Here is a 15,314-nt window from a genome sequence, read left to right as displayed (position 1 = left end):
TCGCTATCCCTTACAATACACCCTTACAGAACTTTATAGAACAGGAAAAAGGCTCTCGATCTAAAAGTCACATAGTTGCCATACATGTAAATCACCATATTTGAATAATGGAGCCAAGAGGCCATTGTTCAACAGGAATATTGATTGTTCATTGATCAGGAGGAAATGATGTCAGAGGAAGCAGCCTTGTTTCCCAGAGTTCTGTCCCACACAGATAAGCAAAGCACCAGCTAATTTTTTTTAACTAGAGAGAGGGGCAGGAAGCATGACAGCAAAGCTTCCGCTATTGCAAACAAAACAGACAGGGAAAAAATGGACCAAGCAGGCAGTCTGTCTTGGAAAGAGTTCAGTTCAGTGTGTTGCAGGGTTCAAATACTTTTATTTTCTGTATTATAATGGCATTCAATGAGACAAATCAATTTCTGGATATACTACAATCATTTAACATTGGTAAGAATTTTAAGCCTGCCTTATTAGTACATGTGTATTTTTTTAATTAAGGAAATCTCTATGCTACCTGCATTAGTCTTCTGTGTAGGATGCATTTCACAGTACAACCTCATGTTATTATGGTCTTATAATACATATATTTATATAATACATCAGTCTGGAATCGTTAGTCAGGTGAAAGGTTGATGCTTAAAGTTATTGTCTGAATTTAACCGATAGTCCATGAAGTGATATGAGACCCTCTTTGACTAGTCAATTTACTACTCAGTTTGTCATTGCAATTGTGGACTATGGAAGCAATCATTTGCAATTTGTCAAGGAACGTATACTAGCATTTTGAATCTGATAACTCAGTTATACAACAAGTGAGTTCCTTGCCTCTCCTTTTTGATCAACCCCAGCAGGCAAAACTGGTTGCAATGATGTCATTTTAGCCAGTTTTGCCCACTATCCCAGCACACATCCTTCGGTCTATTGCCTTACCTCCATAACTAGCTACATTTGCACACACTGTATATATATTTTCTGTTGTATTTTTTGACTTTATGTTTTGTTTTACCCCATATGTAACTCTGTGTTGTTGTTTTTATCGCACTGCTTTGCTTTATCTTGGCCAGGTCGCAGTTGTAAATGAGAACTTGTTCTCAACTGGCTTACCTGGTTAAATAAAGGTGAAATAAATAAAATATAAAATATAAAACATCCTTCGGTGTCAGTTCCCCTCAAATCTGTTGACTTTAAATGAGTGTTACATGCGTCACGTCTAGACTATTCGCGCTACATTAGGGAAAGTCTTGAAAAGTTCTCTAATATCTTCCATCTTTTCCTCCAGATAACCTAGTCCTAGCCTTCTGTCTGTCCATGCTGGTGGGCCTCCTGATTGGAGCTCTGATCTACATCCTCCTTACATGGCTGTTGAGACGCAGAGCCTCCGCCCGGATTACCAGGCGCCCCAAACAGCAGCACCGCTCAGCCACCTCCCAGCACTCACACAACTTCATGGCCAGCCGCCTGGGCCTCTACCGGAACCCAGTGTTCGACCGGCGCAGCGACAACAGCCTAGGAGGAGGAGGTATTCTAAGTCTCTATAGACAGCCATCGGTGGAGCCGGTTGGGCCACTGGGGAAGAAGCCCAGCTCTGGAGCATCCACATTCCGACCAGTGCCCAAAGGCAGCAGGTTGGGTCAGGGTGACGGGGCAGAGGGTGACATTAACAACCAGGATACCTTGCCCCTTCATGACACTACTGCCACCAATTCATCAGCAGCAGATTCTGCCTCCCTCATGCCAGCTCAACCCCAACGGAACTCTTTCTGGTTGGGTAACAGCAGTCTTAAAGGATTCCTGCCCACACAGACTCCTCCTCCCACATATGACAGTGTCATCCATGCCTTTCAAGAGGCATGCACCTGATGATGTCACCATATGCCGCCTGGGAATACATAGGTTAAGTGATTATTACATTAGGGTTTACTGCTGGCAGTCTTTGGAAGAGACAGGGCCCTGTGTTTATGGAGAACTGTTCCGTTTTGGGTAAGGTGCCCTTTGGCCTTTTGGTCCACCGTCCATCCTACCTTCTATTCAGTCTACTAACTAAGAGAACTTCAAAAGATGGATTTAAATAAATAAATTGTGCTCTGATTGACCATACTATAGGCCATGTTTTTTATTAACTGTTTGTATCCTAATGGAATCTATGTGCAATAAGATTAAGGGGGATTGTCTAGAATGGCCCATATTTCTGTGATTTGTTAATAAAGTTCTTAATAAATGTTTTGTTATTATCCAGTCTAATGTGGTTTGTCTAGAACTCCATTCTATACATCTGATAGTTTATGTGATGTGTCTGAGATCAACATTGATATTTGATATTTAAATTTTTTATTTAATCAACAGATTTTTCTCTGCAAAAGCATGTTTTTGATTGCGTTCCAGGTCATCATTATTGGATTCACGCTGCGGATCTCAGAGGATCGCTACATCATTCATACTGGTGTTTCCTGAGATCTTTATAAACACCTCTCCAGGCTTTGTGAGAGCTGATGATCTGCACATCACGACTACAATTAAAAACGACCTGGAACGCGCCCAATGTAAACTACATGGCAACAGGGATTAAAGGAGCACCAAGCGTCAGCTGAAACAGTTTGGCAACCAATGATTTATATATACACTAGATGACCACTGGGGTCTCTATGTTGAAGCCGCCATACCCCCATCTTGGCACACCCTCACCGGCGTGAAAATATTTTGGAAGCTATGGAAATGCATTTATTAATGTCTACATTCGTTTTTGCCACATTTATTATATTGCAGATACCTTAATGCATACTTTTAAATTATATTATGTGAGCTAAACATTAAAAAAGAAATGACAAAATATATTAAAACATTTTCATTCAAGTATAATTTGTAGAGCTTATTAATGTTACTGTCCCCACTACAACAACTAAAATACTTAAATACATGCAATTTTGTTCTGGAAACATTTAACTGAAATACTGTAGAATTCCATTCAATCCTATGGAGGACTGCTCCTACTGGGGAGTGCCAATACGGCCGACCGGTGGCTTTAATGCCTCCCAATGGCCAATACACGGCAACAGCTATCCAGGGTTGATATACATCACTGTTGGCAACGCGACTGCACCTTATCATTACAAGTATTTGGTGTACTGCACAGATCAAGGATATGACAGCGACCTTATATTTGATAAAGTGAGTTCTGCATCGTGGCTCTTTTGTCGTGTGTGTATGTGGCATGTATATTTTGTCAGTCTTGCGATTGGAATTGGTCAGATAAAGAAATACGAAAGAGGGAAATCATCCGTTTTATACAGGTTCCTCGAGATCTCCTCTGATTCCATCCAAACAAAAAGCGGTGGATGAGGGTGATGGATTTCATTTTCATGCATTATCTTAATTCACTATGACAACGCGATTTGATTGATTCATTGAGTATCCATCTTATTGTAAATATGGAAAATATAGCCGATGGATAGCCTACTGAACATATGTGTGTGTGTGTGTGTGTGTGTGTGTGTGTGTATATATAATATATATATATATATATATATATGGTGGACTATTTCTTTCGCTTGCCATTAGGGCTTATTCTTTTTCCGTGTATTCTTTGAAATCTACAAGTTTAATTGAATCAGTATCATGTTAATGACGTAACAGACTGATCTCGGTACCTATGGAGACACGAACGCAAGAGTGTTCAGTTCAGAATGTTCAATACAGTTTTTCATAAAGACCATGATAGCTAGCCATTCCATTTAATAGCTAAGAGCAATATTCATTTCAAGGTTGATGCACTGAATGGACAAGGCAGTGATTTTCCTGTTTAAAGACTGCACCTATTCGATTGAATCTATAGGCTTATAGGCTATGGATATTCTTGGAATAAATTAATTGGCTTAAGCCTAATTCATTCTTAAACTTTAAAATGTTTCTTGACATGGAATAGTCATCATACTGCACTGCTCCATACTGTAGGTATTTTTTCAGACACTGATTGGAATCACATGAAGACACAGGCCTACATAATGGCCCTGTCATAGGCTACCAATCAGGATGGACATTTCAAGACCTGAGGCCCAAGCCATCTTGGTGTAGTAAACTGAATGCTGTGAGTCCTTTCATTTATATATTATTTTCTCTGTTCAGGGCATTAGGAATTATCTCGCTCTTCAGTGCACCATCTGAATGGAAACATGGACACCACCTACAGGGGAGGAATTGTAGTCAACAATGTCCAGGAACTGTGAGGTGAGTAACATGTGGGCAATTTTATTTCTATTCTATTCTATTCTACATGTCACATTACCTGGTCATATATAGCCTAGTAATATTGAGTTATGACCTGACTGTATTGGATGGTTTAATAAGCCTACCTCTTGGAGAAAGAACCTAAGCACTTTAGCCTACCTAATAATGGAAAACAAAAAAGAATCAAGCAAAGTCAGTCAATTAAACTATTTTTATTTATTTTATTTAAACAGGGAGTCCCATTGAGACCAAGGTCTCCTTTGCAAGGGAACCCTGCATAACAAGACCAGCAGCAATTACACATTAAAAGTTAGAGACACAAATGCTTTAATCAAGACGGGAACGTAGGAAACACAACAAAAAAAACACATACAAAAACGATTATAAAAAAGAAGAAAGACACCAACCTCCACTATCTTCTCCTCCTCTGCTTACCTCCTAGCCTGGTCACTCAGTAGGGATGTTGGCTGCTGTGGAACATGGTCCCATCCTCTGCAGCGACTCCAACATCCTCTGCCTCTCCTGGAAGGGCCGGGTCCCCAAGAGCGAGAAGGACAAGCCGGTGTGCCGGCGGCGCTACTATGAGGAGGGCTGGCTGGCCACGGGGAATGGAAGAGGGGTGGTGGGGGTAACGTTCACATCCAGCCACTGCAGGAGAGACAGGAACACCCCTCAGAGAATCAACTTCAACCTGCGAGGACACAACAGTGAGGTGAGTGGGCCGGCTTTGTCATTTTTGCGTTTTCAATATCTTATTAGGCAGAGAACTGGGCAACCATTAGAACATAATTTGATGTGTGTTAGTGTGAAGTATGTACAGTATGTAGATTTATATATGCATATTCAATATTTTCTCTGATACCGTCTGATAACTTTAAATTATTGTGTAGCTTCTAGGTCATACTGAGTATTTTTTGTCAGAGCTCACATCTGTGCTGACTGTACCATCAGAAACTGGGGTGGAGAAAATTCACTGTTTTGTTATTTTTCCCATCAGGACAGTGTAGGCCTATTTCATGTGGAATATTGAACTGTATTCCACATTCACATTCCTAGACAGCCCCCTGTGTTGGTGGAGTGTAATAGCAGTTGCATTGTGTTTTCTCTACAGGTTGTGTTGGTCCGTTGGAATGAGCCCTTTCAGAAGCTGGCCACGTGTGACATGGAGGGAGGCATCTTTGTTTGGATTCAATATGAGGGACGGTGGTCTGTGGAGTTAGTGAATGACCGCGGTGCCCAGGTAAGTTTGTACCTGCCCAGGTAAGTTTGACGTCATCAGCACACACACATTATCATTGATCATACAAAGGCACATTTCATAGGAAATGCACGATCATCATCATCATCAGAGTAATATATGAATTGATGGGTAGAATATTAGTTAAAGGATAAAAAAAATGTTAATATTTATTTGTATTTGTGAAAAGATCATGTATTGATGGATGTATGTTTACTCTTACCTCTCTCCTCTTATCTCTCTCCATCAGGTGAGTGACTTCACATGGTCTCATGACGGCACCCAGGCCCTGATCGCCTACCGTGATGGGTTTGTCCTAGTGGGGTCAGTCAGCGGACAGAGACACTGGTCCTCAGAGATTAACCTGGAGAGCCAGATCACCTGTGGCATCTGGACACCTGATGACCAACAGGTAAACCGCCTCAATCAATCAATACATCAAATGTATCAATAAAGCCTTTATGACACCTAAACAAAACATTGTTACATGTATTACACTTTTACAAACAGATATAGAAATACACATGATGTGTTTGGCATACATTATATTAAATAATCTGTTGGTTTCCAGGACACAGATGACGTCTAGTCCTGGACTAAAAAGCATGTTCAATGGACATTATTTCGTTCTTAGTCAAAGGCTTCATCTGCGTCCAGGAAACTGGCTCCATAAATGCGTTCTCTCATAAAAATGATTCCTGCCCACTGTACTTCAGGTGTTGTTCGGTACGGCTGATGGTCAGCTGATAGTGATGGACTGCCACGGTCGTATGCTCGCCCATGTCCTCCTGCATGAGTCAGATGGCATCGTCGGCATGTCCTGGAACTGTCCCTGTTTCCTGGTAGAGGACAGCACAGAGAGCGACACCGACTCTGATGACAATAACCCACCTCAAGGTAAGATCATGAATTAATGATTATGTAAGACAGTGTGCCTATTTAGATAATGTGAGCACTGATTATTTGGGCACAGATATCGACACTGACCATAATGACAATAACCCACCTCAAGGTAACACATTGTTTTAACGCTAAAACAAAGAACAAGGGAATCCCTGTCTTATACCTCTCTCTTTAATGTACCTCTAACGTATTTTGACCCCTACTGTGAACACTAGGATTGTGCACTATGATGGCGACAGTACATTGACCAGTAGGCTAACGTGTTTATTTCTCTCTCCCCTAGTACGTAACCTGAAGCCCCTTCTGACAGTCAGCTTCATATCAGGAGACATCAGTTTGATGAACAACTACGATGACCTCGCTCCTATCGTCATCCGCTCAGGACTCAAAGGTCATTACTTTATCCATCTTCTATGTGTGAGCGAACCAAATTCGTAAAGTGAAGCACTTTGCTGTCCGTGAGAGAAATAATGTACTAGGAAACCCACCGCTGTGTAATATAAAAGATACTCTACAGTATGAATGTGACTGGAGCCTCTCCTCTTCAGATGTGGAGGTCCAATGGTGTTCGCAGGGGGACCTCCTGGCAGTAGCTGGGATGGAGAGACATGGGCTCCCTGGAGTCCCCTCTGACTCTATCATGAGGAACGCCCTGGTCAAGTTCTACAACGTCCAAGGAGAACATATCTACACGTTAGAAACACCTGCCCAGGTGAGCTCCCCTCTGATTCCCTCCTCTGAAACGTTATAGTGTGATATTTACAAACTGGTTGTAATCTGTTTGCATGGCATAATTTCAACCAGTTTTTCCTTCTGGGTAGGTCCTCTAACACGTATAAGTCAAAGTCTATAGGTCATCTGAAATCTTCAATCAATACTAACAGGAATTAAACTTAATATGAAATGTAGTCTTGCCACACTTCCAAGTCTCGTTCAGTTCAGTCGGCTATGGAGAAAACCGGAAATCAAGGTTCCATAAAATGTGAATACAACATGGCTGACTGGGAACCTGCCTTGTCAACCTTTGCCTTGCAGCGCCCCATCACCACCATCTGCTGGGGCCACAGAGACTCTCGTCTGTTTCTGGCATGTGGCCCGGTGCTGTACGTGGTGCGTGTGGAGCACCGGGTGGCCAGCCTGCAGCTGCTGTGCCAACAGGGCATCGCCAGCGCCCTGCGAGAGGAGAGGGACGTGGGCAAACTCAACATGCCCTCCATACTCTGCTCCTACGTCACCACCGCCTTCATACCCACCATCAAGGTAGAAGGAGCTTTATTCAGTTGGCTACTGTAGGTTACTATCTCAGCTCAAAGACATCTGGACTTGGTTGTAACCCTTCAATGTTTGTAGATCTGTAAGGTGCAAGGGATATGCTGGAAGCTCCATCACTACCCTGATTATAACTATCCAGATTCTAAAGATCTAAAGAGCTAAGGGGCCAAGGGGAAGGAGTAGGGGCAGGGTGCGAATTGGGACCAACTGTTAATGCTCTTCTCTTGTTTCTCTAGCCTCCCATTCCTGATCCCAACAACATCCGGGACTTTGTCAGCTACCCCACGGCTGGCAACGAGAGGCTGCACTGCACCATGAAACGAGCGGAGGACAACCCTGAGGCAGGGGGACCCTGTTACACCCTCTACCTGGAACACCTAGGGGGGCTGGTGCCCATCCTCAAAGGCAGACGCATCAGCAAGCTACGCCCAGAGTTCATTATCATGGACCCTAAAACGGACAGCAAAGCAGGTGGGCTTGGCACAGGAAAAGGTATTTTAATGAGCTTTTAAAAAATAGATTGTATGTTAGGCACAAACAGCTCATTTTAGACCGGTAGATTGTGATCAATGGGTTGGGCACCCCTACTATTGTTTGTTCAGAAGTAAATTGCCTTTTTACAGTTCTGACCTGTTCAGGTTGAGTCATACATTATTTTTCATTTGTTGTTTGTATGTTTGTTTGTTTGTTTGTTTATTTCAGACGAGGTGTGTGTGAATGCTATGATCTCCTACATGACTGACAGCTGTAACTGTTCCGACTCCAGCGACATTGAGTTGAGTGATGAGTGGGTCGGGAAGAAGTCGCCTAAACTCTCCAGAGGAAACAGGTCTCCCAAGCATTCCAGGTATCTTTCATTACAATGGTCTAGATTCTGTAGGAATGACGTTATAAGACTTCTGTTTACCATTTTCAACCCTAATCCTAACCATTACCCGTCGCTGATCCATCTAAAACAAAAGCTCAAGCTTCCGAAATATGTCATATTTATCATTTGATTTGTTCTAACCTGTTGTGACGACAGTGTTTATGATAAAAAATTGTCTATTTTGCCTTTATTTGCCATTGGTTTTGTTGTTTTCTGGCGTAGAAGGAACATGGAATCTAGAAAATCTCCCAAGATGTCTAGGACTAGTCAGGAAGGGCTTAGATCGCCAAGGTTACCAACAAAGAAGCCTCTGATTCGTTCTCCCAGTCTGACACGTCGAGAGATGTCCATGGATGGAATCTCTGAGGTATTGTCTGAATATGTGTTATGTGGAAAGTTCATAGTGATTCTATAGTGGGGAGGGGCTGAAACTTCTGTTTTCGCTAGTTCTGATTTTGCCACTTCCACACCCGAAAGTAAATCAGTTAGCTAGCTAGCTAGCACACATGAGATTTGGTTCTGGGTTATGAGATCATGTTTCATTTGGATTATTTTGTGATTTTCTTTACCATATTTGTACCCATCTGCCTTTCTATTTGCTTGATTTTACAGCATAATTACCTGGCTCAAGTCACGTCCAATATTTGGGGGACAAAGTTCAAAATTGTGGGACTTGCTTCTTTCTTACCTGCTAATCTGGGGGCAGGTAAGATCACTACAATTTGAGAAGAAAACATTTACACATTAAATCACACATTGCCCAATTTTATGTGTTTAACTTTTTACATTTTTACTTTATTGTGACTGCAATTTCCTTTCTGCCATTTTTCTGTCAAATTTGACCAAATACATGTTTCTCTCCATTTCAGTTATCTATAAGACCAGTTTGCTCCATCTACAACCAAGGCAGATGACAATCTACCTTCCAGAGGTGCGGAGAATATCACTTGACTTCATGAGCCTGCCGGTCTTTAACCCCAACGTCTTCAGTGAGGATGAGGATGACTTGCCAGGTATGAATGAATTAAATAATTGGATTTCACTGGATTTTTCAGGATTATTAGATACAGGATGTCATGAATTTGAGAATGAATACTTATGAAATTTGGGTGCATCAATGTGTATGTTGATGTAGTTCATAAGAGTCTCTGACTTGTATTTCAGTAATGGGACCATCTGGAGTGACAGGTGACAACCCTCCCTGTACGGTCAATATCCCCATCGCGCCCATCCACAGCCCCGCCCAGGCCATGTCCCCCACTCAGAGCATTGGTCTGGTCCAGTCCCTGCTGGCCAATCAGAACATTCAGCTGGATGTCCTGACCAATCCCACGGCTACGGCTTCAGCAGCAGCAGCAGCAGCAGCAGCAGCGGCCTCAGCCTCTGTTCCGGGGTCTGATCATGGTCAGGATGCTGTGGCAGTACAGTACAGTGGGACTCTAGGAAGGTACTCCAACCCAGGACAGGTGATCTTTAATGGGCTAGAGATGGGTCCCCTCCTGGCTGGAACGCTACCTCCACCTCCGCCTCCACATAACCTCCCTCAACAACCTCACCAACAACGTCCTCAGTCACAACAGACGCACCAACAACAGCAGTCCAAACAACCACAGCAGATACAAACGCAACAGCAGCAACAGCAGAGGATGCAACAACAACATCAACAACTACAGCACCAACAACAACAGATTCCACAACAACATCAACAACTGCAACAGCTTCACATACAGCAGATCCAACAGCAGCAGCAACAACAGACTCAGCAGCACCAAGCACTGCAACAACAGTACCAACAACAACAGGCGGCACTGCAGCAGCAACAACAGCAGATCCAACAGCAGCACCAACACTTGCAACAGCAGCAAATCGCTCAGCAGCACCAACAGATGCAACTACAACACGAGCAAATGCATCAGCAGCAGCAACAAATGCAGCAGCAACAACAGCAGATCCGACAGCAGATTATAGAGATGAGACAACAACAGCAGCAGCTGCAGCAGCAGCATCAGCAGATACAACAACAACACCAACAGATGCAGAGGCAGCACCAACAAATGCAGCAGCAACTGAAGCTGCAGATCACCTTGCCCCCTCCGCCTACTGGCTACCCCACCATCTCTCTGCAGCAGTTTCAGGTACCCCACCCCAGTCCAGAGTCGGGGCCAGAAAGAGGACAGCAGGGGCATACTCAGAGCCATACTCTGGGCAGGCCAAGTCTACCGCGGTCCAGGCCTCCATCATTCATTGATGTAGACAGCATACGGTCTAGACCTCCTTCCTTCCTCGAAGCAGACACATCAAGATCTAGACCGCCGTCATTCATCGACATAGACACAATACGGACTAGACCTCCTTCTTTCATTGATGTAGATACCGGTACATTGCGGTCTAGACCTCCGTCTTTCCTCGATGCGGACTCCTCCCGATCCAGAACTCTTTCATTCATAGACACAGACACACTACGGTCTAGACCTCCTTCCTTCCTCGATGCAGAGACTTCCGTTGAGATCCAGATGAGGAAAGTGAACCCTCCACCGCCCTACCCAGGAACTGTAGTATCTGCAACCACCGTTACAACCTCCACCGCTCCTCAGACCCTCATCACCAACTGTGACAACCCCAACATCCTGGTTACAGCAGACCCGTGTCTGAAGAAAGACGAGTTCTCCCTCCACCCAGTTGGTCTCCAGTACCAGATGGGATACGAGAGAATCACGACCTTTGACAGCAGTGGGAATGTAGAGGAAGTGTGTCGCCCTCGCAGAAGACTCATACGCAACCAGAACGCCTACGCTGTTCAAGGCATGGGAGGTTCGGCCACACTTAAAGTCACCTCATCGTCTGACAGTAAGAAAGTCCATCTTCCTTACAGCTCAGCGACTCTAAGCCGCCTCTCAGTGCCACGATACTCCATACCCAGCAGAGACCCGCCCCCCTACCCAGATCCAGCCAATCAGGTTAACATTAACACGACAACACTTCCTCCTCCCCAACGCATGGACAGTAGTCACATGATTCACGCTACGTTGCGGCGTGACAGGCGAGATGTGGAATCCCGCTTGAAGGTGTCCCAGATGGTTGACGCTTCAAGGACTCTACCGTCCAAGTCTAAGATCAACAGTGCTGCCCTAGCGCTCTCTTACCAGCAGAGGGTGCCTACAGCTCTGTATACCTGCACTCAGTGCAGCAGCAACAGCAGCAGCACCAGTGTCAGTGTTAGCGGTGGTGGTAGTAGCAGCAGTGGCATCGCAGGAGGCACTGTGGTGCGGCAGGATTTCCCACCAGGAAAAGGTGCTCATCACAGCACCATCATTGTCCACTCCAAAAGTACTTCGCCTCTAGCTTCTCAGTCGTCGTACAATCTGCTGAGTCCTGTTGATAACAGCAGGGATAGGACGGTGTACGTGAACTCTGCCTTTACTGAAGACGAGACATTAAGTCAGCAGTGTCGTCACTTGACTCTTGGGGAGGTTAGTTTGACTCTGAAACGTCCTCCACCATACCAGTGGGACCCGAACACCGCAGAGGAGTTCTGGATACCTCAAGAACAGACTATCTTAGCTCCCCCTCCACCACCAACGCACAAACCACCACCCCCGCTCATCTTCAGCAATGCTCAGCACCTGGACATGACGCGGCTGCCTTTCCTACTCTCAACAAAACCTCCCAGCAGCCCAAGCACTGTTACTTTCCCCTCAGGTTACCAGATCTCCCTGTCACCTTTCCCTCCAGGGGGAGGTCAGGGTGGACCCCCACTCCAGTCAATGCAGAGCCCTCCACCACCCTGCCCTCCCAACGAAGTAGTTGCCCCAGTCCCCCAGTTCACCCCACAGGACCCCAACCTGGTCTTGCCACCTGGATACCCTCCCAACCTTGCCAACCTGGCTTGCTGCCCTCTGCCCCCGATGTACCCAGGAGCCAGCTCCTGTGCCGGGCTTCAGCTGCACCCTGTTAGCCTGCACCCCTGGAACCCCTACAGCCTACCCATGCAGGACCCCTCAGGCTCTGCCACCCTCCCCATCAAGTCTCATCAGTTGTTAGAGAAGCCAGTCCTCTCCCCACCTCCTCCTACGGCTCCTCCTCCTCCCCCACCTCCTTCACTTCCTCCTCCTCCACCACCAACCGAGCTGCCAAAACCCAAAAGCCCTACAGAGGAGCTGGCGGAATCTGCCAGTAGCTTCCAGGAGCCGTCTTCTCTAAACGAAAGCCCTGCTCCAGACCGACAGGGGTCCGACAGGTTCAGCAAGAAGAGTCGTAAACGTCTGGACAGCCGAGCCGAGGAGGCAAACATGACCACCGTCTCAGAGGGAAAATCCAAAAAGGAAGGGCGCGCCCTCTCCGACTTCAACTCCCTCATCTCCAGCCCCAGGCTGGGTGGCAGGGAGAAGAAGAAACCCAAAGGCCAGAGGGAGCAGCTGAACAAAACCAAGAAGCTGAACAGGACAAGTACCACCAGCGAGTTCCAGGACAGTTCGGAGAGTGAGCCCGAGCTCTTCATCAGCGGAGACGAACTGATGAACCAGAGCCAGAGCTCCAAGAAGGGCTGGAAGAGTAAGAGGAGCCTGAGGATGGCCAGCGAACTGGAGGAGATCAAGTGCAGGAAGGCCAATGAGAGAGAGGACCGCGGGCTGGGCAGCCAGGGATTCGTCTACGTCATGGCCAATAAGCAGCCACTGTGGAACGAGGCAACACAGGTCTACCAGCTGGACTTCGGAGGACGGGTCACTCAGGAGTCTGCTAAGAACTTTCAGATCGAGCTGGATGGCAGACAGGTAAGATTTTGCTTTTATTATTTACAGAAACATTGATGATTCGTTAATAACGGCACTTTTATATAAGTTAGAATGCTAAAATCAGTGTAGTATTGTGGTTGCTTTAAATATATGTTTAGGCTCCAGTCTCTCTGGAGACCTGGGTTCAGATTTCACCGCTGACACCAACTGTCACATTGACCTGTTTATGGCTGAGCTGAGTCAGTACTTATTGAGCTCCAGGCAAACAGATGCGATGCAAACAGGCCTTCCTCAAAGCTTTATTTCTGTTTCCCAGATTTTTTTCATCCTGTCTTTCTACAGGTGATGCAGTTTGGCAGAATCGATGGGAACGCCTATATCCTGGATTTCCAGTATCCTTTCTCAGCAGTGCAGGCCTTTGCTGTGGCCTTAGCCAATGTTACTCAAAGGCTGAAGTGAGAGACTGCTCTATCCCCGCACCACATACAGTACCAGTCAAAAGGTTGGACACACCTACTCATTCCAGAGTTTTTCTTTATTTTTACTATTTTCTACATTGTAGAATAATAGTGAAGATATCAAAACGATGAAATAAAACATATAGAATCATGTAGTAACCAAAAAAGTGTTAAACAAATCAAAATATATCTGAGATGCAGTGCCTTTGACCGCTGCGCCACTCGGGAGCCCATGGTCCAATTGCTGCAAAGAAACCACTACTAAAGTACACCAGTAATAAGAAGAGACTTGTTCGGGCCAAGAAACACGAGCAATGGATATTAGACCGGTGGAAATGTGTCCTTTGGTCTGATGAGTCCAAATTTGAGATTTTTGGTTCCAACCGCCGTGTCTTTGTGAGATGCAGAGTAGGTGAACGGATGATCTCCGCATGTGTGGTGCCCACCGTGAAGCATGGAGGAGGAGGTGTGATGGTGTGGGGGGTGCTTTGCTAGTGACACTGTCTGTGATTTATTTAGAATTCAAGGCACACTTAACCAGCATGGCTACCACAGCATTCTGCAGCGATACGCCCTCAGATCTGGTTTGCGGTTAGTGGGACTATCATTTGTTTTTCAACAGGACAATGACCCAACACACTTCCAGGCTGTGTAAGGACTATTTGACCAAGAAGGAGAGTGATGGAGTGTTGCATCAGATGACCTGGCCTCCACAATCACCCGACCTCAACCCAGTTGAGATGGTTTGGGATGAGTTGGACCGCAGAGTGAAGGAAAAGCAGCCACCAAGTGCTCAGCATATGTGGGAACTCCTTCAAGACTGTTGGAAAAGCATTCCAGGTGAAGCTGGTTGAGAGAATGCAAAGCTGTCTTCAAGGCAAAGGGTGGCTACTTTGAAAAATATAAAATATATTTTGATTTGTTTAACACTTTTTTGGTTACTGCATGATTCCATATATGTTATTTCATAGTTTTGATGTATTCACTATTATTCTACAACGTAGAAAATAGTAAAAATAAAGAAAACCCTTGAATGAGTAGGTGTGTCCAAACTTTTGACTGGTACTATATGTCATATATAATTATAATATTAATATGCCATTTAGCAGACGCTTTTATCCAAAGCGACTTACAGTCATGCATGCATACATTTTTGTGTATGGGTGGTCCCGGGGATCGAATCCACTACCTTGGCGTTACAAGCGCCGTGCTCTACCAGCTGAGCTACAGAGGACCACTCTGTTCCAACCTATTCTGGTGCGTAATGACAACATAATCAGAGATGATCCTCCTGGGTCCTGTAACATGGGACTGTCGATTTAGTGCTGTGCAAGGACAAGACGGTTGATGGGGCTATGAACAGTGGTGTAGTGGAGGGTAAACACAACGTAAACACCGGCTACGCACCTTTTTACTTTTGTGCAAGCTGAAAAATGCATTGAAAATATAGGGAGCGTTACTTTAGCGTTTACCCAACTATTTATTTTTTACCACTACATCACTGGCTATGAAATATACTTAGTAAGCCTCATATAAAAACGTTAAAGTAGGTAAGTTGCTCTTACTTACTGTATCTATGCTTCGGATTTAAAGACTGCCCTGTGGAGAAGTGCAATTTT

The 15,314-nt window shown here is 45.1% G+C and overlaps 2 protein-coding genes across 2 annotated transcripts; both read left to right on the top strand.

Moving 5' to 3' along the window:
- Nucleotides 1–350: 350 nt before the first annotated feature.
- LOC311114048 (myc target protein 1 homolog) lies at nt 351–2,163 on the top strand. Its single transcript, XM_084189324.1, has 2 exons — nt 351–450; nt 1,283–2,163. Exons 1-2 carry the CDS (start codon nt 396–398, stop codon nt 1,861–1,863), a joined length of 636 nt encoding a protein of 211 aa, XP_084045450.1. The 5' UTR covers nt 351–395; the 3' UTR covers nt 1,864–2,163.
- A 2,043-nt stretch (nt 2,164–4,206) lies between these two features.
- LOC311114046 (tubby-related protein 4-like) lies at nt 4,207–13,696 on the top strand (the record flags this gene model as incomplete). The annotated part of the gene is made up of 16 exons (XM_084189322.1): nt 4,207–4,224; nt 4,667–4,936; nt 5,336–5,464; nt 5,712–5,873; nt 6,178–6,358; nt 6,648–6,755; nt 6,913–7,076; nt 7,400–7,624; nt 7,873–8,107; nt 8,339–8,483; nt 8,727–8,871; nt 9,117–9,210; nt 9,374–9,517; nt 9,669–10,734; nt 10,975–13,276; nt 13,580–13,696. 16 exons carry the CDS (start codon nt 4,207–4,209, stop codon nt 13,694–13,696), a joined length of 5,505 nt encoding a protein of 1,834 aa, XP_084045448.1.
- Nucleotides 13,697–15,314: the final 1,618 nt, after the last annotated feature.

Source organism: Coregonus lavaretus, assembly GCF_964263955.1.
Source record: "Coregonus lavaretus genome assembly, contig: HAP1_SCAFFOLD_2303, whole genome shotgun sequence".
Classification (NCBI taxonomy): domain Eukaryota; kingdom Metazoa; phylum Chordata; class Actinopteri; order Salmoniformes; family Salmonidae; genus Coregonus; species Coregonus lavaretus.
This window is presented reverse-complemented; position numbering and strand designations above follow the sequence as displayed.